General features: G+C 46.0%; 1 protein-coding gene across 1 annotated transcript in view; it reads right to left on the reverse strand.

The window, feature by feature from the left end:
* The window catches only part of LOC8028815, an 89,138-nt gene that overhangs the window by 43,261 nt on the left and 18,405 nt on the right, over positions 1-27,472 (reverse strand). Inside the window, exons 4-19 of the mRNA XM_040214155.3 lie at positions 27,040-27,261; positions 26,556-26,699; positions 23,181-23,382; positions 22,041-22,287; positions 21,433-21,595; positions 20,384-20,569; positions 19,758-19,904; positions 19,476-19,623; positions 17,327-17,610; positions 16,366-16,539; positions 16,129-16,272; positions 13,688-13,884; positions 10,933-11,115; positions 9,461-9,713; positions 6,908-7,064; positions 6,400-6,654 (exon numbers count right to left, since the gene is read on the reverse strand). Of these exons, the coding sequence (XP_040070089.2) occupies positions 6,400-6,654; positions 6,908-7,064; positions 9,461-9,713; positions 10,933-11,115; positions 13,688-13,884; positions 16,129-16,272; positions 16,366-16,539; positions 17,327-17,610; positions 19,476-19,623; positions 19,758-19,904; positions 20,384-20,569; positions 21,433-21,595; positions 22,041-22,287; positions 23,181-23,382; positions 26,556-26,699; positions 27,040-27,261 (3,106 nt within the window). The remainder of the gene's footprint in view (positions 1-6,399; positions 6,655-6,907; positions 7,065-9,460; positions 9,714-10,932; positions 11,116-13,687; positions 13,885-16,128; positions 16,273-16,365; positions 16,540-17,326; positions 17,611-19,475; positions 19,624-19,757; positions 19,905-20,383; positions 20,570-21,432; positions 21,596-22,040; positions 22,288-23,180; positions 23,383-26,555; positions 26,700-27,039; positions 27,262-27,472) is intronic.

The following is a 27,472-nucleotide window of genomic DNA, read 5'->3' on the forward strand; positions in this document are numbered from 1 at the left end:
CGATGCCAGGGTGTGCCTCGTGTGCAAAAGAAACCAAGTCCGAGGTCAGCGAATCCGGCACAACAACTTTGTCTTCCCTGAAGACTATGCCATCCACCATGGACAGTTCTTCCCTAAGCTGGAAGAAAGGCATCAGCTCCTGAGTGAGCATCCTCTTTGCCGGCCATCCCTTCTCAAGGTACTTGGTCACTAGCTGTAGGGTAGAATCCTTGGCCGTTGCGACTTGCACTTGATCCTTGGTGATGCAAGATGACACTAAAGACACAACTTCTTCCTCCATCTCTGGCTCTGCTGCTGCCACCAAAGGTAGTCGGGACAGCGCATCTGCGACAGCATTGTCGCTGCCTCTGATAGACGATGTAAAAATTGTAGTTAAGGAGTCTCGCTGACCACCTTGCAATTCGTAGTGGCCTCCTGCCGGAACCTCTGGACGATAACAGAGTCACAAGCGCCTGGTGATCCGTTCTAAGTAGGAACCTTCGGCCCCAGAGGTAGATGTGCCAATGTTCACAAGCAAACAAACACGCCAACGCCTCCTTTTCCCCAGCAGAGTACCTCCGCTCAGTAGAAGTCAGTGACCTGGATGCAAAGGCCACAGTGTGTAGCTCTTGCCCAGCTTGTTGCTGAAGGACGGCTCCAAGGCCAGTGTCTGATGCATCGGTAGTCACAACTACTGGAAGGTTAGGGTCGAACATCTTGATGACGGGACCCGACGACAGAACCTCTTTGATCTTCTCAAAGCTTCTCTGCGATGCGTCATCCCAAGTGAATGCCTGGCTCTGACGCAGAAGTTTCCTGAGAGGCTCGACCACATCAGAATAGTGTGGGACAAAACGGGAGTAGTAGCCTGCGAGTCCCAGAAATGACCGCAACGCCGAGACGTCCTTCGGTACTGGTGCTTGGACGATGGCCTCCACCTTCGAATGCAGAGGAGCGAGGCCCTCCTTGCCCACCACGTGTCCGAGGAAAGCTGGTCCACGTCGAACACGCCCTTGTCATTCAGTTGGAGTCCAGCCTCGGAAATGCGCCTCAGGACACGTCTCAGGTTTTCTTGGTGCTCGCTGGTCGTCCTCCCCCACACGATGACATCGTCGATGTAACAGAGAACTCCACTGCATCCCTTCAGGATGAGCGACATCATCTTTTGGAAGGCAGCCGGCGCTGACGCAAGTCCGAAACAGACGCGCTTGAACCTAAACAGACCATCGTGGGTGACGAAAGTTGTTAACTCGCGGCTGTCGGGCGTCAGTTCAACCTGGTGGTACGCAGATGCCAAGTCGAGCTTTGAAAACCTGGTAGCACCCACCATCTGGTGCAGCAGCTCCTCAGTATGGGGAAGTGGGAACCCATCCACGATGATGGCTTTGTTCGGTTCCCTCAAGTCGACGCACAACCGGATTGTGCCGTCCTTCTTCCGAACCACGACAATGGGCGAGGTCCATTCCGCTGCATCCACCCGCTCGATGATGTTGAGACGTTCCAACCGTTGCAACTCTTCAGACACCTGTTCGCGCAACGTAATGGGCAATCTGCGTAGCTTCGCAGCGACTGGCTTCACTGATGCACGCACCTTGACTTGATGAATGAAGCCCTTGGCCAGGCCAAGCTCGCCCGAAAAAAGATGTGAGAATTCACCGCGTAAATTCACTGGCAGCAATTCCGCTGAGTGCGCGACAGTTTGTAGACAACTGAGCGTGTCGCCGTGGATGTTCAGTTGCAGGTTCTGAATGGCATCCAGTCCAAGAAGTGACTTGCCACGCTGTACAACATGAAACAGAACACACGTGCGTGTGTGTTTGTAGGCCACGTCATTTAAAAAACAGCCTTTCACTGGGATGCGTTTTTTGGAATAATCCAGCAGCGTCACCGTCGCGTCAGTCAGCGAGCGGCCAGCGAAGTGCTTGTGGAAGATATCTTCACTCAGAAGTGAAACAGACGAGCCGGTGTCGACCAGAAACCGTAATGTCACGCTGTCAACGTCGATGTCGACGTAGATCCCTTTCTCTCGCATGTTGTCAGGGTCCAGGTTCAAAATCGTGACAGAGTTCGTGGCCGCCGACAATTCTTTCGCGGCGTGATTTTCCTGCCGACCTTCTTGCCTCCGCTTCGTCTTGCACACCGCGGCACAGTGCCCCCGCTTGTTGCAGTTGCGACATGTCTTATCTCTGGCCGGGCATTCCTTCGCATTCGCGCGGTGCGCAGTCGAGCCGCAACGGTAGCACGATGCAGTCGACGCCTTTCCGGTGCTCCCACTCGTCGGCCTGTCAACAACTCGCTGGACGACGGGGTCTCCAGCAAGCTCCTTCAGCTCTCGCTTAGTCTGTTCGATGTGCCTGCCGAGGTCGATCGCGCGGTTTAGTGTCAGACTCGTTCCCTCGAAGAGCAGGCGCTCGCGTATCTGCTGCGACGCTGTCCCTTCCAAGAGCTGATCGCGTATAGTCTTGTCAGCTGCCTCTCCAAAGTTGCAGTCCGACGACAACTCACGAAGTGCGGCGGCGTAGGCTTCGAAGGCTTCTCCCGGCATTTGACGGCGCTGACGGAAACAATGTCTTTCCATCAGTTCGTTCGTCGCAGTCGAGAAGTGGTTGTCCAACACGTCGAGTGCTTCGTCGAATACGTTCTTGTCGTCATGCCCTTGATGACTCCTTCCTTTCCTTTTTCTTTGATGACCGATGCCGGAGTAGTCGGTGCTACACTATTGTAGATCCGCTGTCTTCCAGGCCCAGCGCATTGAGCAGAATAGCCCTCCTGCGTTTTGGCGCGAAGTCGTCGCCGCCAACGGCTTCCAAGTAGTTCAGGAAAGCTAACTTCCACTGCCGCCATGGCACGCACGCTGGTCCCGTCGCCATTATGCAGTGTCCTGAGGACACGAAGAAAGGGTCGACTAGTCCATTCGAACGTTGAACGAAAAAGCGTTTTTAATGCGAGTCATAGGTTGCCAGATCACGTTATGGTATGTACAGTGTTGCCAACATAAAAGCAGAACACAACAGTAATATTTCTTGAAGAGGCTGAAGAAGCTTCGCGCATCCAGGGACAAAGCGGCGATAGAAATTCACAAGCCCGAGGAAACCCCGTAGGTCACGCGCTGTTTGGGGCTGGGGATACTCTTGAATAGCCTTTACTTTTGAAGTGAGTGGACGAATGCCGTGACAATCGATTTGGTGGCCTAGGAATGAAACGCTGGACACACCTAAGTGGGACTTTTCTGGGTTGATCATTAAGCCATGCTCATCCAATTTTCGAAAGAGACATCGTAAGTGGTCTTGGTGTTCTTGCTCGGTGCGCCTTGCGACGAGAATGTCGTCTATGTAGGCATATACGAACGGCATTCCTCTCAGGACTTGGTCGAGAAATCGTTGAAATGTCTGCGCAGCGTTTCTCAGGCCAAAGGGCATTCGAAGAAATTCGAAGAGGCCGAACGGTGTTGTTATGTTATTGCTGTCTTTGGAATGTCCTCTGGAGCCATGGGAATTTGGTGGTAAGCACGGACAAGGTCGATGGTGGAAAAAATTACCACTTGTCGAGAATTGCGGTTGCGTCATGTATGTGGGGTACTGGGTATCGGTCGGGTACGGTGGCTTGATTAAGAGCTCTATAGTCCCCGCAAGGACGCCAGTCACCTGGTGTTGATTTTGGCATCATGTGGAGCGGTGATGCCCACGGGCTAGAGGAGGAACGTTTGATGCCCAGCTCCAGCATGTGGTCAAAGGCCTGTATGGCAGTACAATACTTGTCGAAAGGGAGCCTCCGGGGTTGAGTGTGAACTGGAGGGCCGGTTGTTTCAATATGGTGCTGGATGTTATGCTGCACGTGGGTGGTAAAGGTGCAGGGACGAACCAGGGATGGAAACCTGCGCAGAACTGCGATGTATGGAGAGTCGGAAACAGAGAGGAGAGGAGAAAGTCCTATCGATTGCAGTTTCGTCCGAACTCCAGAGACTGCCAGATACGTTGTGCCATCAAAAAGACGGCGGCCGCGCACATCGACTAGGAGGTTGAATTTCTGCAGAGAGTCTGCTCCGAGAATGGGGTATTGCGTGTCTGCAACGATGAATACCCAACGGAAGATGCGACGCACCCCGAGGTTGATGGTGATGGTTCGCAGTCCGTATGTAGGGATGGTGGTGCCGTTTGCGGCCTTTAGTTTCGAAGGTTGTCGGTTACGACGGTCTTGAAGGGAAGGTGGTACCACTGAAACTTCAGCACCAGTGTCGACTAGAAAACGTGTTTTTGAGTCTTTATCGGTAAGGAAGAAGAGACATGGACGACTGTGTAACTGGCCAGCATCACTCGTCGTCCCTAGTAGCCGGCTGGATTGTTTCCCTTCTTCTGGCAGGTACATTTGCGTGCGTCAGCGCCGAAGGTGCGATGATACCAGCACTGTTGTGTGGAAGGGCTATGAGACTGACTAAATCGACGAGTCGGGTACGGACTTGTCCGTCGGAGACGTGAACGCGAAGATCGAAGGGTAGAGACCATCTCTGTGAGCTCGTCCACGCGACGTTGAATGCTGGTGCAAAGATCATCAGGGATTTTCTCTGGTTGTGTTACTTGGTTGACACCTGAAGGATTTGAAACGTCGATAATTCGATCGGCCAACTTCGCCAAGTCCTCTACTGTAGCACTGTCAACTGATGCCAACATCATGCGTACATCATTTGGAAAACGTTGGAGGAATAGATGACGGAATAATGTGTCGTCGATTGTGGCGTTAGCGAGCAACTGTTTCATCCGGCGGAGAAGCTGTGGCGGTGTTTTATCTCCTAGCTCCTCTGCAGTAAGCAGCCGCTGAAGTCTTCGTTGCTCCGAAAGGCCTGTACGACGGACGAGCTCGTCCTTAAGGACGTCGTACGGGGTCACTGGAGGAGGAGCGATGATGATATTGCGGACCTCAGCTGCATCTGTGGATGATAGTGCGCTCACCACGTGATCAAATTTTGTGATCTGGTCGGTGATTCGCCTTAATTAGAACTGCGATTCCACCTGAGCAAACCATAATTGTGGATCTGCCGGCCAGAATGGTGGCAGTCGGATCGCTATGGGCTGCTACCTGCGGTGGATCGACAGGGGTAGGTGCATCTGTTGCCATCTCGGTGCGTCTGGTTGCGATGTTCCTCGTCCGGGTCACCACTTGTAACGAGTCGTGCGTTGGTTTATACGCTAACTATTTATTTACATTATTTACACGTTGGTTCTATGGACTGTCGAAGTATGACATGGCTGCCGTGCTGATCACCCGAGCAGAAGTGTCCGAGCGCCCTTGGCGTCTTCTTCCTCATCCGCTGCCGAGGTTTATATGTGGTCGCCACAAGATGTTGGCTTATCGCTAGGGCTGCGTCATTCCTCATTTTCACAGCTTAAGGGAAAGCACAGCCTCCCTCCTATATACTGACAAAGCCTGACAGATCGCCACGAGAAGCGGCCGCCGAAATGGAAAAGGTGCAGCGGAAGACAAGGGATGAGAGGATTGCCACGTGACTGGCGCCCCGCTGCCGGCGAGATGTCGAAAAACGCTTTTCCCAAGCGAACAAGTGTTTCGGGTCCTCGCTGCTGCAAAAGCTGTGCGCTAACATCCACGTTTTCCGAGGAATGGCTCTTTGATGCTCTGTGCTACCAGATCCTCGCTCTCCAAATCTCCGACCAGGCACTCTATGGCTCCATCGTCAACTGCCAGGCTCTGTTAGTGTAGAGGAGGCTATGAGGAAACTCTTGGCAACCTATGTGCATGTATACTGCTGAGGACGATACCGTGAGCGGTTTTCGCACACCTCTACTTATCACCATGGCAAAAAGTGACGAGTCACTTGGCTGTGTACGCGTAGGCGACGTCTGCTATTCCACAAAAAAAGAGCTCCCGCGCATGCGCAGAGCGCGTACCACAACCAAAACAGAAAATATGGCAGCGGACAGAAGGCAAGTTCTATATATTGTGCCTTTCTACGGATGCTTTCGAACATTTTTTAGACTTCTTTGAGAAAAATAAGACCTATTTTCGGGAAGAGACTGCCAGCCGCAGAGGACGCCAGGAATTACAAGAAAGACATACTATTAAAAAAACTTAGCTAAAAGGTACGATTTTTTTTTAATTAGTAACAATAAACATATGGTGCGTATTAAAAACTCGCTGAGCGTCATAAAAAAAAACCTAAATCAGTCAATTTTACAGAAATTCAAAGCACGCGGGGAGCGCTGGAATACGCTAAAGTTGCCACTCGTGCGGGAGCACAGGGCCGGTGACGCGAAAACGCAGATAATATATTCATGTCATTCACGTAATTCCTGGCGTCCGCCGTGGCTAAAATTCTGTTCCCGAAAATACTTTTTTTTGTCAAACAGCCTAGTTTTAGGAATTTTTTTTTTTTTTAATTTGTAGAAACACCCGGAATATCTTTCTTACCCTTGATGAAGGCATGTTTGTTGGCGGGCATGTTGGAAAACAGGTGCACAACAAAGCCAGTATAGTTGTGCTCGATACTTCCTTTCATGACAAATGGTTCGGTGTGCGGACAGCCCATCTGTAAGACGGGCTCAAACTTCATTCCGTTGGGTATTGCCTGGTAGGGTGACTCCAGGTTGATGAAGTACCGTCTCGCGTCGTCAATCTTGGCCTCCATCATCACGTTCGCCAGGTCTCCGTGGTCCTTCGCGGACGCTACACAAAACGCGAATAGCGTTAGCGCCATACAGTTACGTTCTCTTTCTTCTTTAATGCCGACATCATTTCTACAATATAAAACTCCAGTGTGTCCACTTTCCCGCTTGGCAGATCTAATTGCTGCAATATTTTGAGCAAATGTTTCTCTGGACTTTGTATCTTCCCCCTTCAGTGAAGCCCAGAAACTGGGTACTTAGCGGTAATAAAATGTAAACTAAACTAAATGAATGTCTGTTACAGGTGCGCATACCTGAGATTTCAATTTTCTTCATTGGGCAGGAATACAAGAAGTGCATGCTGGCCTCTGTGATGTTAGGGTTGTTCAACTGCAGCTCTATAAGGTGTCTCCGGTTTATGGAAGATCCCGGTGTGTCCATTATGAGCTGATAGAACATGTTCCTGGGATCCTGAAACATTAAAGGAAACCAATCGCTTCTAAATTGAACAGCTAAAGCGCATCTGACGCGTAGTCAGGGTTTCGTTTAAATTACGCACAAACTTAAAGAAAAAAAAGCACACATATGAGGTTTCAAAAAGATGTCATGTAACAGTTCCATCAACGTTACCCGAGAGTAGTATTAAAAAGAACACTGATCTCTACTGTAGTAGGTTGGATCGCGGATCGGGAGCCCGTCGGTGTCGCCCACTGATCTCTATGTCTATTTGCTGGATCGCGTTTGACCAGCTCCGCCTATGGACGGAAATGCGGCCACGGTCGGCCATCTTTTTGGTAGAGTTATATCATCTCTAGCCATCATAGTAATATGGCGGACAGTGCAATGGCGGCAGGCTGCCATAAAATAGCCGTGGATCTAGTACACTGTACCGTGGGCGACATTTCGTGCTTGATTGAAGCTTTTCGATGAAGCAGATTCTTGAAACTCGGCGTGAACGGTAGCCTCATCTTTGAGGACCCGGCGAAAGTTCTTCGAAAGCGCAGCACAGGGGTAAAGCAGCGCAGCTCGCATCGAAAGCAGACTTCGTACCAGCGTCTGCTTTCGATGCTTCTGTCGATGCCACTTTCGATGCGTGCTGTGCTGCTTTTCCTCCGGTGCTGCGATTTCGTGAAACTTTCACCGGGTCCTCAAAGGTCGGGCTACCGTTGACGCCGGGTTCTAAAATCATGTTTCGTCAAACCATTTCAATCAAGCACGAAATATCACCCACGCTATTTTGACGGCAGCCTGCCACCACAACTACTAGAACGCTGTCTGCCATGGATAGATGATAGCGGCTGCAGCAGCTTACATTGGCTAGAGGTAATATAACTCTACCAAAAATATGGTCGCCAGTGGCCGCATTCGCGGAGCGGGCAGACGCGATCCAGCAATTGTCATAGAGATCAGTGGTGTCGCCAGCGGCGGCCATTGCTTGACACCAGGCAATAGACGCAAGTCTATGGGAGAAACGCACAAAAGTAAGAATAGTGAAGCACGTACGCTGTGCTCGGAGGCGAGTATTTTAGGGTGTGCTGCGGTCCGTATGTCAGGGGTTTGGAGATCGAATCGGTATTTGTCAAACGTTCGAACGCCGATTAAAAAATCAAACGTACCGGAGCACTTACGGTTGATCTGGCGAGCTTACTCTCGTAACGGAGTAAACAAAGGAACTTGCCGTCAATAAGACCGTCCTCGGGGAAGCCCAGAAGTTGATGAATGACAAATAAGTTCCATCTCGACGGCGGCTTTCCGGGAGTGAGCGAATTCCGCGTAGCAAAGCCTTCGAACTTGTCGTCTGCTAAACCCAACTCAACGAAACTGCCACCAACTCCGGTAACTCTAGGGAACTCTCGCCTCATTGAGCTGCACTACAGCAGAGTCACTCTCGACTACAAAATATTTATTCATAAGAACTACGAGGGCTGTCAGTTTTAATGTCTCTACGCAAGCTATTGGACGGGCTTATCGAAAGACACCAAAAACGTTTCAGTGCCGACAACAGCATAGAAATGAGGGAAGCCACACTTTTTCTCGTTCTTCCCATAGAGTCCTATGCATTGGCTGGTGTCAATCAACGGCCGCGGCGATTGTACAAATCTCCAGACAAAATTGAGAAAGAACCAAAACTACCTCTAGACAACTTGGCAGATCTTTCCAAGGTATTTTCCCTCAGTAAACCAAGATCAAAGCGAAAAACAAAACTAAATGTAAATATTAACGCTCCAAGATCAAAGCGAAAAACAAAACTAAATGTAAATATTAACGCTTTGAAGTTAGGTTTGGTTATCCAACCTTACCGTAAGTACGGAGGCCGACAAACTGCCTAGAGACTGATTCACTTGGCTTTAGCTTTCATAACAAAACCTCTAAGAACGTGTTATTTCAGATCAACACTTTCAAATTCCTTGCCGTGTCCAGGAAATAAACTGTGGCTACAGTCCAAAGGCTGCACACTTCTGGCCACAGTTACACTGCCCCATTTAAACTTAGCGAACTTAAGTCCCGCTAAAATTAGCGGTGTTCATGTGACTGTGACGTCACGCCACGTCATTACATTACGTGCCACCGTGACGTCATGTGACACTGAATTCCCACTGAATTAGCGAAGAAATTCCCCGTTAAACTTCATGGAGAAATTTTGCCGCCAATGTTTTCCCTAACGTTCTCGCTATATTTACCGGAAACCTTAGGACATCACTGACACCGTGACGTCACAACGATATCGGGTAACGATATTACGCAAGCTCGAGGGCGCCGGAAGAGTATCGGGCATTGTTATCGGAGTTTTAGAACGCTCTATGAAAACTTCCCAACAACAACAACTGCAAAAAAAAAAAAAAAAAAAGGCGCAAGCGGGTGCTTACGGATCCAGCAGCCGGGAACTTGAGCTTAAACTCGTAGCCCTCCATTTGAGGGTCGTTCTTCTGCAGGGTCAGGCCCAGGTCGAAGGGCAGGTTGATGCCGCGGTAGTCGAAGAACGGCTTGGGCACGCGTCCCTTCAGGCACAGGCTCACGCCGAGGGCCTTGGACAGGGTCTGGGTGCACATGTTCAGGTCCTTGGTGACTGGCGCCGGCAGTGGCGTTTCGACCTCGGCCTCCACGGAGAAGATGCTTGTCCTGCGCTCGCAAGAGAGATGAAAATTTTGATCCGCAGTCCCACTGGTGGTACATGGTGCAAAGTGCACGATGGTCGCTGCAGACATGTGTGGTGAGGGCATTATCTGCGGACAAGCCTAGGGCATGTGCGAAGCACATGCTTGCTTCATAGACATGCATGCTTGTCGGCAGGCATGATCAATGTGGCGGGACCTCCGTTCAAGAAAGGCCTCAGACAGTGTTTTCACGCTGTCTCTTGTATGGTGCATTAGCGGCGTGACCACTTGTTTACAGAGTTAATATAGCAAGCAAGCAAATTTTTTGGGGGGCCACGGCACCGAAGACAAACTCGTAGCCCCCCCTCCCTCGCCTTATGTTGTTTATTTTCGTGTTATAAGTGTGTTATAAGTGTGCCTGTGAAAAATATTATGTGTATGTACATCCTGTCCTCTTTTCGCTGCTGTGGGGACGCAGAGACTCGTCAAGCAACAACTGAGTTGCTTTCTTCTCTGTCTTTCTCTCCAAATGAAGATAGATAAAGATTTTGAGTTTATGAGCAAAGCGTGGAAAACTACAAAAAACGGCTGCCTTTTTTTTTTTTTTTAAGTTGCAAAGATTTTATATACGCTAATCGGGGAAACATTAGCTGGACCTTAAAAGATGCAAATAGGGACAAACTTCAAACATGGCCACGAGAACCGAAGAGAGGGAGAAATACGAGTTTTCTCTAACCTCACCGATATTGCTCCGGTATATAAAATATTACCAGCGACCTTTATCGTCAAGGTCCTATAATGTATGGAATGCCGTAATTAAAGAAGAAATGGTTGAGGTCACGTGACCTGATGTCAGCGTATTGTCAGGTCACGTGGTACCGCGACGCCATGTGACGTCAATTTTCCCGCTAAATTTACCATGGAAATTTCCGCTAAATTTAGCCGCGAAATTGACGTCCCGTGACGTGGGTTTAGATGACGTGGTCACGCGATGTGACGTCACGGTACCATGTTAGGTCAGGTGACTTCAATTTCCCCGCTAAATATAGCGGGGAAATTAACGTCACTTGATACCATGATATCACCTGATGTCAATTTCTACACTCAATTCAGCGTGGAGATCCACGAACGGAAGCCGGACAAATTCCTGGAATATGGGGGTTCCGTCGAAAAGCATCCCATATGCTTTAAAAACGCAATGAGGATTACAAATATGATTGATAAGCTCGTAATGCAACGCTCACTTGAGGTTGAGGATTTCCTGTTTCTCTTGGCGCATGTTGTACTTGAGGTTGATCTCGCCCGTCGGCTTGATCTCCACCTTGCCGTCCAGAGCCGTGGAAGTGTGGATGGTTGAGGTCACGCGGATTCCTCGCTTGGCAACGCCAACGTCGATGGACATCACCCTGGTCAAGTCAATCGCGGCGCTATTGGGGAAGAAGAAAAAGAGTAGCATGAGCTCAGTGTACCCTTGAATTCTAAAAGCTCAATTGCGCCTGGTACACGCAGTAAACAACAAAGATGCGACAGGTTGGAGCTGAGCCTGAATTTGTTTATAGGTGACGTGGTACCAAGTCATGGGACGCCATTGTCCCCACTAAATTTAGCGGGGAAACTTAATTGGTGTTGAGGTCACGTGGCGTAAATTTTTCAGCTCAATTTAGCGGGAAAACTGGGGGAGGATGGGAGGGTACGCAGGAGGAGGAGGATGGGAGGTTGCGGAGAAGGAGGAGAAGGAGGGGCATAGTTGGACATACCCTCCCATTCGTACCTTTCCCTCTTCAAGAGCTGCGCTCTAATTTCGAATTGCGGAGACTTGTAAACGTTTCGTTTTTTTCTTGAGTTGACAACGAATGTGGCGCCACCAAATAAGCTACGCTTCAGAGCACTTACACTCCAGTCATCTTGGTGCTTAAAATCATTGTTTCCAGTTCGCCGGAAACTTTTTCTGCAGTCACAAGAAACAGGTTTTCCTCCTTAAAAACTTCTTAAAACAGTGAAGAAAAAAAAAGCAATATCGCCTAAACTTTTTAACACCGTCATTTTCGCATCGTAAAACTCGCCAATATAGTGCCCGCTCTGTACTAAGCACCAAAATGGCGCTGCGTCCACGAGAAGGTTTGTGAATAAAGTGCGGATATTCTAAAGCGGTACACATCATGTGTACTCATGCGCATCATGCAAGCAAAAGGCACGTGGCGTTCACTGCAGACATGGTGACAAAATTATCAGTGGGCACGCTTCAAGAATGTTCCGCAGCCAGTCTTCTTCATACATACGTAGGTATGTCTGCATACAGTCTTTTGTATGCAGTATTAACAGTGAGAACGTGGCTTAGAGGGCCACTGACAGGGGATTTATGCTCGCCAAATTTTTGTTTGTTTGAACTTGACCTACAAGAGGACAACCACTTAGAACACAATTTGCAACTCGAAATCAGTTTTTCCTTTTTTTTTCGCCCGAAAATAGTTGGTCGTGAATTGGCCAGTTTCAGTCTCGCTTACTCTCTTTTTTATGGTCAAGTTGCGTTCAGACTGTGTGTATCAAATATATTCCAAGTCGCGGGTCATCTCAGGCACACATCTCAGTATGAAATATATGAAAGAATATAAACCCAATTTTTGCGGCCTCCGAAAAGCAGAAAATATGTTGATGGAAAAAAAAAAAAAAATGTCGTACAGATCACGGGAAGTACAGGGTGTCACAAAAGAAAATTTACACAGTCTTTTTTACCGCAAAAATAAACTAGGCATCGCCGAACGCTCATTCTCCGCCCAAAGGTAGTGCTAGAGGTCACAACCAGATGCCAAAGTTTCAGCCCGATCCGATAACTTAATCAAAAGTTATAAGTGATTTTCTGAATATTCCAATGGGAAAATGGAGCCCATTTTTGCCCGTTTTCGGTTTCTGGTACCATAGAGCCCCAAGTGTTCGAAAACTCCGTCGGCCGCCATTTTCCCATTGACATTTTCAGAAAATCAGTTATAACTTTTGATTAAGTAATCGGATCGGGCTGAAACTTTGGCATCTCGTTGTGACCTCTAGCGCTACCTTTGGGCAGAGAATGAGCGCTCGGCGATGCCTAGTTTATTTTTGTGGTAAAAAAGATTGTGTAAATTTTGTTTTGTGACACCCTGTATATATGTCATTTTCAATATGGTGACGTACCCCGCAGGCTGGACGACGCGATGGCAACGCATGACGAACCAACGTTGCAACGGACGTGGGGCCGCTACTTCGCAACTGTCGTTCGTGGTACTGACCAACCGATCTCCAAGCGCAGAACATCGAGCCGAAAGATATAAGTGCAAAACAATCGCACGACAAACAATGCACACAACTTCATTGTCTTCTTCACACACTTGAGAAGCGGATAAAAAAAAAACGGGGTCGGTTGTAACCACGTGACTTCCGGCCATGAGCTTCCGTGCTTGTGTCTCAATCTCGATTCCGAGCAGATCAGTTTTTTCGCTTTATTAATATATATATATATATATATATATATATATATATATATATATATATATATATATATATATATATATAACGGGCATGGTGACGGGAGGCCGAAGGCGTGGGTATAAAACTGAGAAGAAAAAAACCCTTAGTGAAAAACAGCAACAACGGACGATTTAATCTTCGACGTTTTGGCCAGAGTCCGGCCTTCGTCAGGAAGACCGGCCTTCCTGACGAAGGCCGGACTCCGGCCGAAACGTCGAAGATTAAATCGTCCGTTGTTGCTGTTTTTCACTAAGGGTTTTTTTCTTCTCAGTTTTATATATATATATATTTTTTTCTTCTCAGTTTTATACTTACGCCTTCGGCCTCCCGCCACCATGCCCGTTATATATATATATATATATATATAAACTCTTTAGCAAGAAAATTGATTGGGTAATTTCCAGACACAAAAACGCCTCCTGGCAAAAATTAAAAAAAAAGCATTTGGGGGTGTTAGTGTTTCTTTAAGCATAGCTTATTCTGTGACTTGAAACCCACCTAGGTTTGATGAATCCCTCGATGAGCATGTCCTTTGGCGCGCCCTCCAGGTTCAGCTTGCCGTCGGACTTGAGACCGGCCGTGACCGTGGCCTTGATGTCGGCCCTGAACGGGAATCCCGTCACGGTTGGCACGGTCACCGTCGTGTCGATCAGCATTGCGCTGCGGGCAATGTCCATCTGCTTCTCCTTCATCAGCTGGGACGACCAAAGAGCGATTATTTGTTAGCAGGTTGTGCAAAGTCACCAGTTTGATTTTTTTCGTACAATAAAAGCATATTTATTCCATTCTCATCCAGTTTGATGAGGCAGTTCGCGTTCGTTTTTATTTTTAATTTTAATGTGTGAGTAACATTTTCCAGGTGATAACACGTTTAGCCAAGTGACTGAATTACAAGATGTGCACTGTCAAAATTTTCCTATATCGAAAGGGTTGAAGAAAATCTTAAGTAACTCTCACACAAAAAAATGAGACTCCAATCCACGCCGTGAAGGTCGTTGGACATCGAAGCAGTGGTATCACCGGCAACGATTGCCCACTGCACTATAGACCCTGTTTATGGCAAACGCCACCAGGTGGTGCTCCAGTCTTTGACGTCCCAGAGAACTTCCGGTTTATAAAAAGAATGAACGACGAGTTGCCATAGCAACGAGCCCACCTTAAAGGCCGACGACCAGACTCGAGAATCTGCAAGGCAGAAGATCCTCCTCACCATGGGGGAGGAGGAAACGCAGCGGTGGACAGGGTAGAAGGGGGGAGAGGAGGAAGCAAGAGAAAAGTGGAAAGCGATAACTGGTCGTCGGTCTTTAACACCGCTGCTTGAAATGTAAAATGTTTAACCACAAATTCTTCAGGTGAATGCCAAAAGAACGAAGGAGTGTGATATCTGTTAAACTGTTTTGAGTATTTTTGCAAACCAACTTGTCTCCTCCAAAAGGTAATATTGTACAGCCGAAGGCCCTCATTAAGTCTCGAATTTTGTTGCCCGTGTGGCATTTATGCTTTCTAGCACCGGTGACATAAGCAAGCTCAACAGTCTTGCAAAGACGGTGCGACCGGAACTCGCTTGCACTCTCAGAAAAAAAGGTGTATTAGTACACCCCTTGTCCCATATAATACACCCCAAAACTTCAATTCGAGGTACAGCGCCCCATAATCAAACAGGCGGCCCCAAAGTTTACGAGGGGCTTGATAGCAGTTGATATTTGTGAAAAGCAAAAGGGTCTATACCAAATAATCGACGAAAAAAAAGTAAATGCACTGCACCAAAACATTTTTGTATATAAAAGACATCGTACGCTGCCGTTACTGCGGCAGCTTATACAACCGCAATCTTTACCGAGAAATGCATGCGGGGAGCGCTATGTGCTTATTATCCATCACGTGGTTTTGACTCTTGTTTTACGGTTTTTATTGAAACAAGTGTCAAAACCACATGATAAAAGATAAGGCCCGCACGAACGGTGATAAGGCGCGCGCGTGGGTTTTCTGTCGATTATTTTGTCTGTCGACTATTTTATCAGTCGACTACTGTTCTGTCGACGGACACGAAAAATCCGACCAACGAGTCATATACAGCTTCGCTGTAAAACGGAGCAAGAAGCGGCAATCTGTAGTTTTAAGTCCCTCAAATCCAAAGAGTCAATTTTTTTGTATTATTTGCTGCACCGAAGCTACAGATGCTGAAAAATGCGCATGTAGACAGGTATGTGTCTACATGCCTACATAAAAAAACGCTTCTCACATAGTAGTATTAACGTCTTTTCAGCTAGCTATCCTTTACTTTCCTCGACTCCCCGCGCAACAGGGTTCGAAGAAATGGTGCAATTTGAATCGGCTATTGTGTCGTTTCTACGAATAGAATCTAAAAGAAAACGTGGCATACGTAAATTATAAGAAGCCCACTTTCAACCTTGGCGGCCATTTGAATGTGACAACCTCTATCTTTTCTCTTAAGTGTTCAGACTCCATTTTAAACTGACATTACTTTTTGCTGCGGATACAAGAAAAAAATTAAAACGCACATTCCAGTTTTATGCAACTCTGCCTCTTCCGCTTTATAAATGACTCATGTTTTATGTTGTTGCAATTTCGTATATTTTATATATTTCAAATTGAAAACGAGGTAGTTGTCTGCATACGTCTTAATTTCTTCAAGAACATAAATAAACATAATTACCCTTCCGGATTTATTACTAAGAAATTGAGCTCTTCAAAAGAGGTGCGATAATTATATATGTTTATTTTGTATTTAATGAGTCAACTCTTAGCATCACATCTTGCCCTAAAGAGTTTAGAAATATGAGGGACAGTTAAGAAGTCTCCATTATGTTGATCGCTCGTAAATTCTAAGTTTTACTAAAAAAAACATCAGGAATTTTCTTTGAAATGGCTGCTCTGAAAACAAAACTCTGAAACACACGTTTGTCGTTCGAACATACCCGAGACATCCAGTTGTTGGTTGCGACGCCGTCTGCGAAGTTGGAAATGTCGTCCATGGTGGGAAGCTCGAACCATGCCAGCTCGTTTCCAAACATCTTGAAGTAGATGGACCCGCTAGGCTGGTTCGGTTTTATGATGTTCACCTGTATGATTCAGCAGCAAGGAAAGGAATATGTAAGACCCCGACACCTGTAAACGTATTGCAATAACGAAGAAATTCGCTAAGTTTCTCTTGCCTTCTCGTCGAAGATGTCCACCTTGGTGGTCTTCGGGGAGGCCCTTCGAGACCTTCTCAGCTTCTCTCCCAAGCGAGACCAGAAGGAGTCAGTCTTATGGCTGTTTCCAATTTGTCTTTTGGGAGCCAGCAGGCTTTCCAGCATGTGATCGTAACCCTCAGCACGACCCCCAACCTAAGTAAAAAAGATGTCAGAGTCCAACGTAAGAATCAGTTTCGTGCTACATCCTTCACGCTCTTTCAGTTAAGGAACTACTGAAAAGGGGGAATCGGCGGCCAAATATGCTAACACACCGCAGCTCGGAGCACGTGGAGCAAAAGCTCGCGCTGCAGAACCCAGAGATCCCGGGTTCGATTCCCACCCCTGTCTGTTTATATCTGGATGAGCATCGTGCCGGCGCGCGGTCGTGTAATCACCACTGCGTGATGCCTGCTAAAGGCTCCAGGTTAACAGTGGTACTACCCTAAATTTCTATTCTACAGCAGAGACAGACCAGACCCCAATTGTTGCTGACAAACCTCTCGCTGTCGAAACATAGACACAATACAGCTACTTTTGCTTCTGAATGTGGCTGCTGGAAGACTCTTCACACTTTTTCGGTTATGTGGCTACTGGATGGCCTTATTGTAGCTTATGCTTTTAAAGTTGTTTTAGAGTCTCCTTTCCTCTTTCACTCATCCTTCCTTCTGATATAAGCGCAAAGGATTTGACATTTTCACTACTGGAATACATATAATTCTTATCATATTGACCTAGTCGATTCCCTTGCAGTACTCGGCAACAAGTTCGCAGCACACAAAAGAAACATTTTCATAATTAACGCGCACGTCCTGAGGACGTGCTATTTTACTTACAGCAGACTGGACCAGTTTGTTATCGAGGGAATTTTGAGGACGTGTATAATTTAAATAAATCCTTACAGGAGTTCCGCACTAAGCCTAGATGTATGTTTTTGACCCACCTCAAACAGGTTGATGGAGTGGGAGAAGAGGTCCACCGTCAAATTCATCATGAGCGACCTCGGAATGAACGACTTGGGATGGTAGATGATGTTGGCGTCGGCCGTCGCTCCAAGGTTGAACTTCTCCGAGTAGTCGGACCACTCAATGTTCTGGGAGGACTTGCGGAAGTCGGAGTCAATTTTGCTCCTGATGACAAGGCTGGAGACAAGCGATCGCAGGTTCATCTTCATTGGAGATTCCGTTTCTTGAAGGTTGCTCAGGTGGGTCATGATGAACGACAAAACTGGAATGTTTTTTTGCAGCGTGTGAGAATATAAAAGTAGAGCAGAACGGCGGGCAAGTTAATTCATCGCACGAATGCTACGCCGAGCGCAGGGGTTGCGGCGACTTGAGAACGCTGAGCTCTGATTAGCTCCGATTGGAAGGATAATCTGCAGACCTACAAGCATCTATAGCATTGAGGTCTACCTACTATCCTTCCCATCGAAGCCAATCAGGCATCGGTGTCATTCCGACGTCATTGCAAGCCCTTCGCAAGAAGCAGACGACTTGCTTTCCGCATAGTCACGAACAACATAAGCAACGTAGGGCGTGGCTTATAATATTCCCGCTTCCTACTTTGTGGTTGTTTTCAGGCGTCCTTATCGGATCACGCCGCAATCTGATTGGCTGCGGAGTGATAATGAGATGCACGGGGGCTCGCCACGCCCTGCGTTTATGAAACTGTCTATGACGACAACAGCGCAAGGGAACAAGCAATGAAAGGGAAGACAAGCAGCTCACTATTTGTCCTTTTTTCTCTGCTCCGTTTCAACTCACGATGGATTGGGACGGAAGCTACGAGCCATTGGAGCCAATCCAATGCCCTGCGACTGTCACGTGACCTTCCGTACTGGCGCAGCAACATGCGGGGCGCGTGGTCACGTGATCCGTTCACAGTGCTGGATTGGCTGGGATGGTTCGTAACGTCCGCTGCAGTCCATCTTAAAGGCGACTCCACTTCATTTTGTTTTTGAAAAACACATTGCAGCCCTCTTCAGTATCCCCTAGGAAGACCACACGTCAAATATTACGACGTTTTTCTGTTTGATTGTCTCTTAAACGGTCCGGAAAACTTTGCAACTCGCCAAATTGCCGAAATCGGCTGACTCGAGCGGGCGAATTGAGGCGCAATCCAACAGCGCAGTCAAGGCTACGGCGTGGGCGTAGCCAACATTGAGCTAAACGTCATCACCATTGCTCCCTTTTGCTCGTTTTTACTTCTCCGGACGAGCGCAGCGGGTGACGTCAGTAATATTTCCTCGGCGCTCAGCGGTGTCCACGTGGTTGGCATAACGCGCCTGCGCAGCGCGCTTCTTGGGAGCCGTCCAGCCATCTTACCCTATAGTCCCGCCGTTTTTCACGTCACAACCGCCGTCGTCGTCTCACCATTTGTGATTATCGTCTCTCGGAGTTTCGCTCACACTACGGACACTATGTGCGCAGACTTACACCGCAGTTGCGCACCACGTTCGACACCGAACGTGGTGAAGAGTGCGGTGCAGACGACATTTGCGCCTGGCACACGCCATGCCAATCCCGCCCGTCGTTGCGTAAAGAATCATGTGACGTCTCGTTCCATGGGATAGCCATGTTCTTGGCGGCCCGAGGCCCATTTTTTCGCAAAGCAGACGACGTAGTGTCTTTTACTAGTGCTTTTTAATGCGAAATCGCTCATTATCCTGAAATATTTGGAGTTGATCGGAGTTGTCCTTTAAGATAAAATGGAATTAAGTTCTAGTTCCCCAGGCGCTTTTGGTATTCTTTATCATATATATAGCTCGATAACCGCGTGCAGAGTTGTGGCACCCAACGCACCAATCAAATCGTTGAACATATACGGATCCGCGTCATAACTTTATTTGGATGTATACTATAATTATAGTGGTATTTAAAGAGACAAGTGAGTAAAAGAGATACGTTTGTCAGTGTTTCAACAAAGAACTACAATTGAATTATTCAAATAGCATCACTGAACATGACATTTCAAAAACAGTTCAAGTTCAATTTCAATACCGTTCTTCGAAAGCTGAGAGCGCCACTAATAATATGGCAGTTTTCTCACCGACCGGATGTCCCGAGATTTGTGTAGACATAAATGCTGCTCACCTTGCTGAGTCTGTTCATCTCCTACCATCTTTACGACCTCTACGATGTCCTTAAAGCTCGGGCAGCGCATCACTCCAAGGTAAGAAGCGATCCTGATTTCCACGTCCTCAGTCGTCGTTTTCATCAGCTCAAGAAGTTTCGATTGCACCTGCATAAGTTCGGTTACGTTGTTTAAATCAGCCAAACGGTTACACGTATTCGACTCTCAAACGGACGAGTAGAGAGCAGATAATGCGTCCTCTACGTGAAGCTTAATTCAAATAAGAAGCGATAAGGTCTTACCTCCGGAGTGCATGACCTTCTGAAGGACTCGATGGCTGCAAGTCGAATCGGGAGTGGGTTGTTTGCTGCAATGGCGCACTCCATGATGCTGTTGATGGCTTCGCCGTGATAACCCAGGTTACCAAAGCCTTTCAGCGCCGTTATAATCTGATAAAAAAATCGTGTCATTAATATTCATTAGAAACATTCGGGACAAAAGCAACAACGAACGCGCAGATTTTTAAATGAAACCATTTCTGCCAAAGCCATAAGTAAAATTCCATGTTTCGGGGTTTATGTTCCTTCAAACGCGGGAGTGTCTTTTCGGGGTTCCTTGTTTTGTTCAAATTCAGTGTTTATTGGTGTAACTTTTTAATGTTGAACACTGTGTTTATCGGGGTTTACGTTGAGGAAAACATGTCACAAGCATGGAATTCCCCACACTCGTTATTTTTTATTTGTTTTAGAAAAGAGGGGGGGGGGGTTCTTAGCCAATGCTTTAATTTGGAAGTTTTCATTTTTTAATTTTAGTTGAACAGGATTAGTGGTAAGTTTGTTGGGTTTTTTGGTATCTACCGGAAACCCCACTCAAAGGCCATGAACCAGCGAAAGCTCTTTTCAATCAATGCCAGCAAGTGTCAGGGTACCTTGTTCCGCGAAAGAATATCGGTCGCCCGGCACTTGTAACTGAGAATCTTGGTCAGGGCGCCCTGCAGCTCCTTGATGGCGGGTACTTCGTCACAGTTGCGGCTCTCTTCGCGGCAAAAGATGTGAGCCATGGACGTAACCGCGAGAATAAGATTCCTCGGGGCGTTGGGCTTCTTCACCATGGGCTGAAATAATACCGAACGCATTCTTTTAAATTCCACACCTTAGGACAACACATGCACTATCCAATCCCAGTGTCTCACTATACTGAGGTAAAATAGCAGAAACACAAAGATTGGAAAAAGAATGGGACAAGACAAATAAGCGCTCTGTCCTGTCCCATTTTTATTTCTATCTTTGTGTTTGCGTAATTTTACCTGAGTTCATTCAGTGAATAACAACTGGCCCATCCATATCTTATCACAATCCTTGGGTATATTTTAAATAGAACAGTCTAAGAAAAAAAAATGGGCACCGACCTTTACTTCTTAAGTTCTAGAATGCATGAATTGCATTACAGAGAATTGACGAGGGAATTGGTTTGACAGGTGATGTATATTTTTCCGCTAAATTTAGCGGCTAACCGAATTGGTGTATGGGTCACGTGACGTGAATTTAGCACTAAATTTAGCGGAGAAACTGAATCGATGATTTGGCCACAAGACGTTAACTTTCCTGCTAAATTTAACGTGGAAACTGAGTCGACGTATAGGACACGTGACGTCCCTTTCCCCGCTAAAATTGGCGGAACGGACAAACGGACGGACGGACGGACAAAATTTCGGGATTGGGGGAAGCGTTAAAATGCATTCCATGCTTTAATACAGAGCTCTTTCTCTCAAAGCACTAACGAATGCCAATCGCTGCTATCTACAGAGGGAGCTTGGTGAATTACAAGGCTGATATATATTTAGAGCTAAAAACAACTGCGCTGTGGCAGTGAGCATGACGTTTCACCATATCAGCCTCGTCATTCGACAAGTTCCCCCACGCAGATTGCAGCGATGGGCCCTCGTCAGTGCTTCGTGGTAGAGTAGACGCGACTTACAATGAGGACGCTAATCATTCCTTCGGTCGGGTAGCTGATGGAAGAGAGCCCAGCAATCCATGCCGTCAACCGGGAGGCGTGTTCAGCCTTGTTCATAAGTTCCACGGTCTGCTTCAGAGAAGCTTCTGTTCCGATCATGGGCAGGGCGTCCAGATACAAGGCCCTTCGAAATAACCAAACACACAGAGTGCAACAACCCTTTAACAAAGCGTTTACATTTTTCACCCAAAACGCGACTTATCTTACGATAAAGTATACGTTTCTTATTTCATCCAACAGCGGCTATTATCCATTAGGCTACGTGTCCATTTAGTATTATAATAGAGCAGAGGCTATGGCGCTGATTCTTTTCACTGAAATGATTCGGTGGAGGAGCAGGACCGTCTACCAGAGCTCTGGGCGTGCCTAAAATCTCGGTCCTCCTGACGTCTTCACGAAAACTACGCGTCGTAGAAAAACAAACACTGCTGTCATATTAACCACTGTCAAAGGGCGTACAAAAATGTGATACATAGCGCATGAGATAATTGGTGCCTAATTTGTTTTTAAATATTAGCTTTAGTTAGTAACAAAAGGCGTCTTCAATCAGGAGCTTGTTGGGCACTCACTCCATCTTGCGGTCGAAGCAGATCTCTCCAGCGACAATCTTGGCGTAGATCTGCGTGAGATGTTCGTGTGGAAGGCCACGCAGAGCGGCAACCATTCGCGAAAACGACGCGCTCGCCTCCGGGCGGATGTCCTCGGCGGTGCTACGGCAAAGGTCCCGCAGGATTCCCATGACGTCCTTGATGTCAGTCTTCTCAACCCTCGTGACGCTGTGATCAAACTTTAGGGAGCTCATCATGTTCACGGTGGCTGAAAAATAAGATGATCGTGTCGGAATCCGATAACACATTCACCACAAAGAATGCAAAATGTCTTCATCCTTCTAACCAAATTTGTAAAAGTAACGTATCTTTTATGGACTACGTTGTTACCGCTAAACTTCATTGAATCCCGATTTTCTATAAGTAACCTACGCAACATGGTTACAACTTAGCCTGACAATGAAATTAAAGAAGTAAGCATTACTAAATGTTTATTCATCAAGAAATTCTACGCACATCAACATGAAGACATTGAAATGGTCACACAACGAGTTTTAAAAAAATATCAAAAATAACCTGAGCAGTGCAAGCTAGAAGAATATAGCCAGGAGTTTTCATAACGTGGTTTGACCGTTTCCCCCTTTTTTGTAGATGTAGAAGCCTATAGGCCTTGGCTAATTAGGATGCCATAAATAGGAACAACCACAGCTTCAAGAGACAACAGAGAAGTAAAAGAAACGAACAGACCACTGTTCACTCAGCGTTGAATTTGTTTGTTTCTCCTGCGCAGCACGTGGACATACTCCGTCCTTGCGCAATATTTGTTGAACTGTGTTTGAGAGCTCCCTTGTCTTTGCTTCGTCGATCTTCAAGTTAAACTCCAGTTAATAGATCATTTTAAAAACTCCATCAAACAACATTGGCGGTAGTCATGTTTTTAGGGACGAAGGGTGTGACTGTTTTCGAGTCTATGTTGAACGTAGGCGCAACTCAGGTGTCCAGTACATGCTCAGGGTGCGTGCCCAAAGAATGGCAGTCTCGGATGGAACAAGCTCTGCAGATACCAGATTGCACGCAATTCTCAAAAGGGTCCATTGTCAGTGTTCAACGTTCACGGCTCGCTGATGTCTCAACCATATGTTCCAGAGGTAGCTGCCTTACCTGGCACGGGCTTGATCCCTGGGGTTTGCTGCTGGAGGATGAGTACCATCGTCGACGTGATCAGCGTTTCTTCCGCCATACCCCTTGCTGCCAGTTGGAGGAACTCCCTCTCCTTGCACTCGCTCTTGGTGATCCAGCGGTTGCTGTCCACCACCATCTGGCAGTCCATTGTCCCGTTGGTCATCGGGATTGTCTGGAACGGCTGACGTGGACACCCCAAGGGTGTTAGTACACTTTGAGGCAGATTCTACACCAAGGTGATGTCGTGCGTTATGAACTTATGGTCAGTTCGAGTAACCTTGCCGACCATTGCCTTAAAGGGATGGTGAATCTAAATTTGGATGTCAGAAAAAACAATGCAGGAGATGTACACGGGATGCTACAATCCCTAAAACACTACTCGTAAGGCGATATCTCGCCTTACGAGTAGTGTTTGAGCAACCAAAAATACCCCTGGTATTTTTTGGCTGCTCAAGCAACTACAATGTAACTCCAACCTTTCGCACTGCCCTCTCACATGATAAAAGTACTCATGTGTGTTCACATAAACATAGAATTGCGACCATAAGTGCCACGGCGTGAGCACTTGTATAATTCTCGTCTTTTTGTAAAGTCGAAAACCTTTTAAGCAAGATCTTATCTTGAGGCTATGGTTTTTTGCTATTGTTATGTTTACGAGATCGAAGCTTTCTCGCAGTTGTTTGGACGTTGGCCTCAAACGTGTAGCTTCTATGTCAGGTACCATATCTACTAGGTTAGGTTCAAAGGTTTGTGGAGTAGCTTAATATTTAAGTTAATCTGCCGCAATTTAATCCAGGAAATTAAATTGCGTGTTTACTTTCCTGAAAGCTTGGTCTCATGCATTGATGAAATAAATTATTGACCGAAGCTGTGTTTTACACACATTGGACATCGGCATAAAAGCAAACAATGAAATATTTCAGAGAAGTGCTTTGGTTGCTCGTGCTAATTTTCGGTTTTGAAATTTTGAGTGGTTTGGTCGTGTTTTGGTTTTACTACATTGATGAAAAACAAAGCAAGCGTAATGTTTGATGTCTCAACTGTTCCGGTTCTGGCTAGAGGCTTGGTCACTCAATACCCTTGTTGTCATGCTAAGCTTTTCTCTGAAAAAGTTTGACAACAAAATAGTCCGATCAATTGATTGTAGGGTTTTCATTTTACTTGGACAAGCGCGTAAAATATTAGTTTAGTGTCCAAGAAAGGCTTCTAGTTTTCTACTCTTCTTTTTTATCTATAACAGATAAAAATACACCAAGATTATACAGTATAAACAAACTTTTTACACCGCCTATATTAAATTTTATTATTATATCTTGTTTTAGAGATCAATTATATCAACAAAAATTGTCCCTTGCGTTCGAGGTTTTCCAAACAATTTAAATACTTTTGTAATGCAAAATTCCTTTCTAATAGATAAATAAAATTTTATCATAAATTCAATCAATCAAGTGTGTTTCATCAATATGAATTTAATCTATGCAGTCCAGTCAAATGCTAGACGACGAAAAAGTGGCGTGCAGCTTCAGGCAAAATTTAATTCAGCGCATAAGGGAATGTGAACTCTTCATCTCAAAATGATTTTAAAAAAATTTGTCGTCAATTTTGAGCTTCCTGTTGCTTAGTACTCTTATTTAAGTCTCTAGTTCGATCACGACTGGAATTTGCCTCAGTCAATTGGAATTCCTTTACTCTGTTGCAAGAGCTACCTATTTAAAATGCGCAAAAACGAAAGGTAAGAATTTTATATGACGGCTACATTGGAAGGAGATATCTTTATCACTGTGAAACATTGCTTCGTAAATTTTCGCTACATAGATTGGCCGTGAGAAGGCAGTTTAGATATTTTCTATTCTTTCACAAAGTTGTTCATGGCCGGGTAAATACGCTGGCTTTATTACAACCTATTGAGTTCCATGTTACCTTTCGCCCGAGCCGAACCATTTCAACTTTTTATCCATCTTGCTTGTCCGTTGTGAAGTATACAAATTGCTTATGATTCACTAAAATTTAACCTCAACATCTTTTCATCCACTCGTGAGTTTATGTTAAATCTATGGGATTGGATGTCTGCGAACTAATCAATAATCAAATTTTGCATTATGATAATGTTGCATGACTTTTATTGTTTTAACTTTGTTGTTTCCTGCAATTTTAGGTTTTACTCACTGTATGTTTAGTACACCACACTGTAAACCTAGACTTTGTTTGCGGGCACAAAAAATAAAAAATAAAACAATTTATTAATAATATAATTTTTATTATATTACCAAAATAGCAAATAGAACCTTCGGGCAAAGCTCTATTTTCACAAAAGGTGCTTTTGACCATTCGGTTTACCTGCCTTTTTAGCCATACCAACTATTTATATTTTATATTCTGACCTTGTTTAATATCAGATTATTAGACGAGGCTTTTTTTTTACATGTTTTAATGTGGCCAAGACAAGAAGCGAAAACACAGCGTAAATATAAACAGACTGAGCTGACAATTGACTCGGGCCTAAGAGAGGGGTGTAGTAGCTGCCTTATCCGACGAGTCCGCGGCAATGAGAAATATTGCGATAAGAAACTTCATAACAACTTGTAGGCTAAGGACAGCACCCCAAGGATCAATGGTAGCCCCGCAACATGTTCCTCTGCGAACCAACAAAGAGTGAACCGTTTTGGCAGCCTCAGCCACCGAACTCTCCCACAACTACACCGCTTTCAAGGGAAAACATCTAGAGATAGCATCACCCAAAAATATACGAAGCTGATGTTGTCAAGACGGTCTTCGAATGTTTTCGATGGTTTGGAATCAACGGCCCGGTGCACCTAGTCTCGTTATCGTAGTGCTCCACTTGCCCGACAAGGTCGTTGTCGAAAGCCACCGGGAGGATGGGAGGAAAACACTCCAAAGGCACTCTCTTGAACCTTGCTCGACCTTAATCTGACATGCTTGAACCCGAAATATTTCTTGGTGCGTGCGTTTCACTCGTGCACCGAGTCCTTAAGAAGGCACGCGAATAGTGCTTGGCACGGCCATTGGTTTCTAAAGGGCTGTAAATGCACTAGTGCTGCAATGAAGCCTGTTCAGAATCAGATACTGACGACTGTTAGGTTAAGAACGGTACCTCTTGAAGTAGCCTGGCCTCTAAACCCAAATTTCGATGTCGGCCGCCTTTCAAGGTGCCGGAATTTGGCTAAGAACCCTAGTCATATTTACGAGACACTTTGCAGAGATACTCAACAACACCATCCGTTGCCAGTAAATCCACAGCATTAGAGTCATCATTCAAGAACGAAGACACCACATTATCTTAACTAGAGAAACTTTAAGACTAGAATGAGGGATTGTTATTTTATTTGTGCTCACCGAATTCTTGGACTCGTACGGTGTATAGATGATGGGCAGGGAACTACCGAAGCGGCCAAGACAGGTTGCCAGGTTCTTGGACTTCTTGAGAATGCCACCGTTTACGGGGCTGTACTTGGTCTCGCACGTTCCAAAGATGTCCGTCTGCAGGGGTGCAGATCACATGTTCAAATTAAATCATGCAATGCCAAGCAGTGAACTGAATTTTTATTATCCTACTATACTGCGAGCAAATATGGAGGGATTGAGATTTTTCATCTTGATGTTTTGAATATTCTTCAAAACTTCTTGAGGCTAAGGCCGATATTATTTTCAAATCTGGTGAGATATCTCATGTTACAGTTGTCGAAGCAAAAGGGACGAAAATCGTTTTGATTGAACATAAACTATGGTGCTAAAGCAACATGTATTGTTCATTTTCATAATTAACCTATTACCCTCTCAAAAAATGTGTTGTAAAAACTCAGTATCTGCTAGAGCGTACCTCAGAAACGATGCTGTTGGCGTCGAGGGTTGTTCTGGGGATCTGTACCATGGACATGATGGCCCGCTTGACGTTCATCGCCCAGGGAAGCTCGCTGGGGTCGTGACGTACGTCGCCGATGATGCCTTCTTCCATGTGGAAAAGCACAGGGTACTTCTCCAGCGCTTCTTTGAAGGCATAACGGTTGGCGACGCTGACCCCTTGAAGCTCCACATCAATTAGCTGTAATGAAGAACAGCAACAAACATTGCTTTGAATGGGCACTTTTTAGACATACGGAAATAATAAAACGTGATTTTTTTTGTGGTAGAAGAACATTGTACTTTTTTTATTTCAAAATCTCATTAAAATAGCAAAAATAACATTCAAGCAAAGCTGTATTTCGACACAGGGTCTTCTGAACAGCATTTTCAGCTGCTGTTTTATAGCAATA

This window comes from Ixodes scapularis, unplaced genomic scaffold (genome assembly GCF_016920785.2).
Source record: "Ixodes scapularis isolate PalLabHiFi unplaced genomic scaffold, ASM1692078v2 PGA_scaffold12__126_contigs__length_90152505, whole genome shotgun sequence".
Classification (NCBI taxonomy): Eukaryota; Metazoa; Arthropoda; class Arachnida; order Ixodida; family Ixodidae; genus Ixodes; species Ixodes scapularis.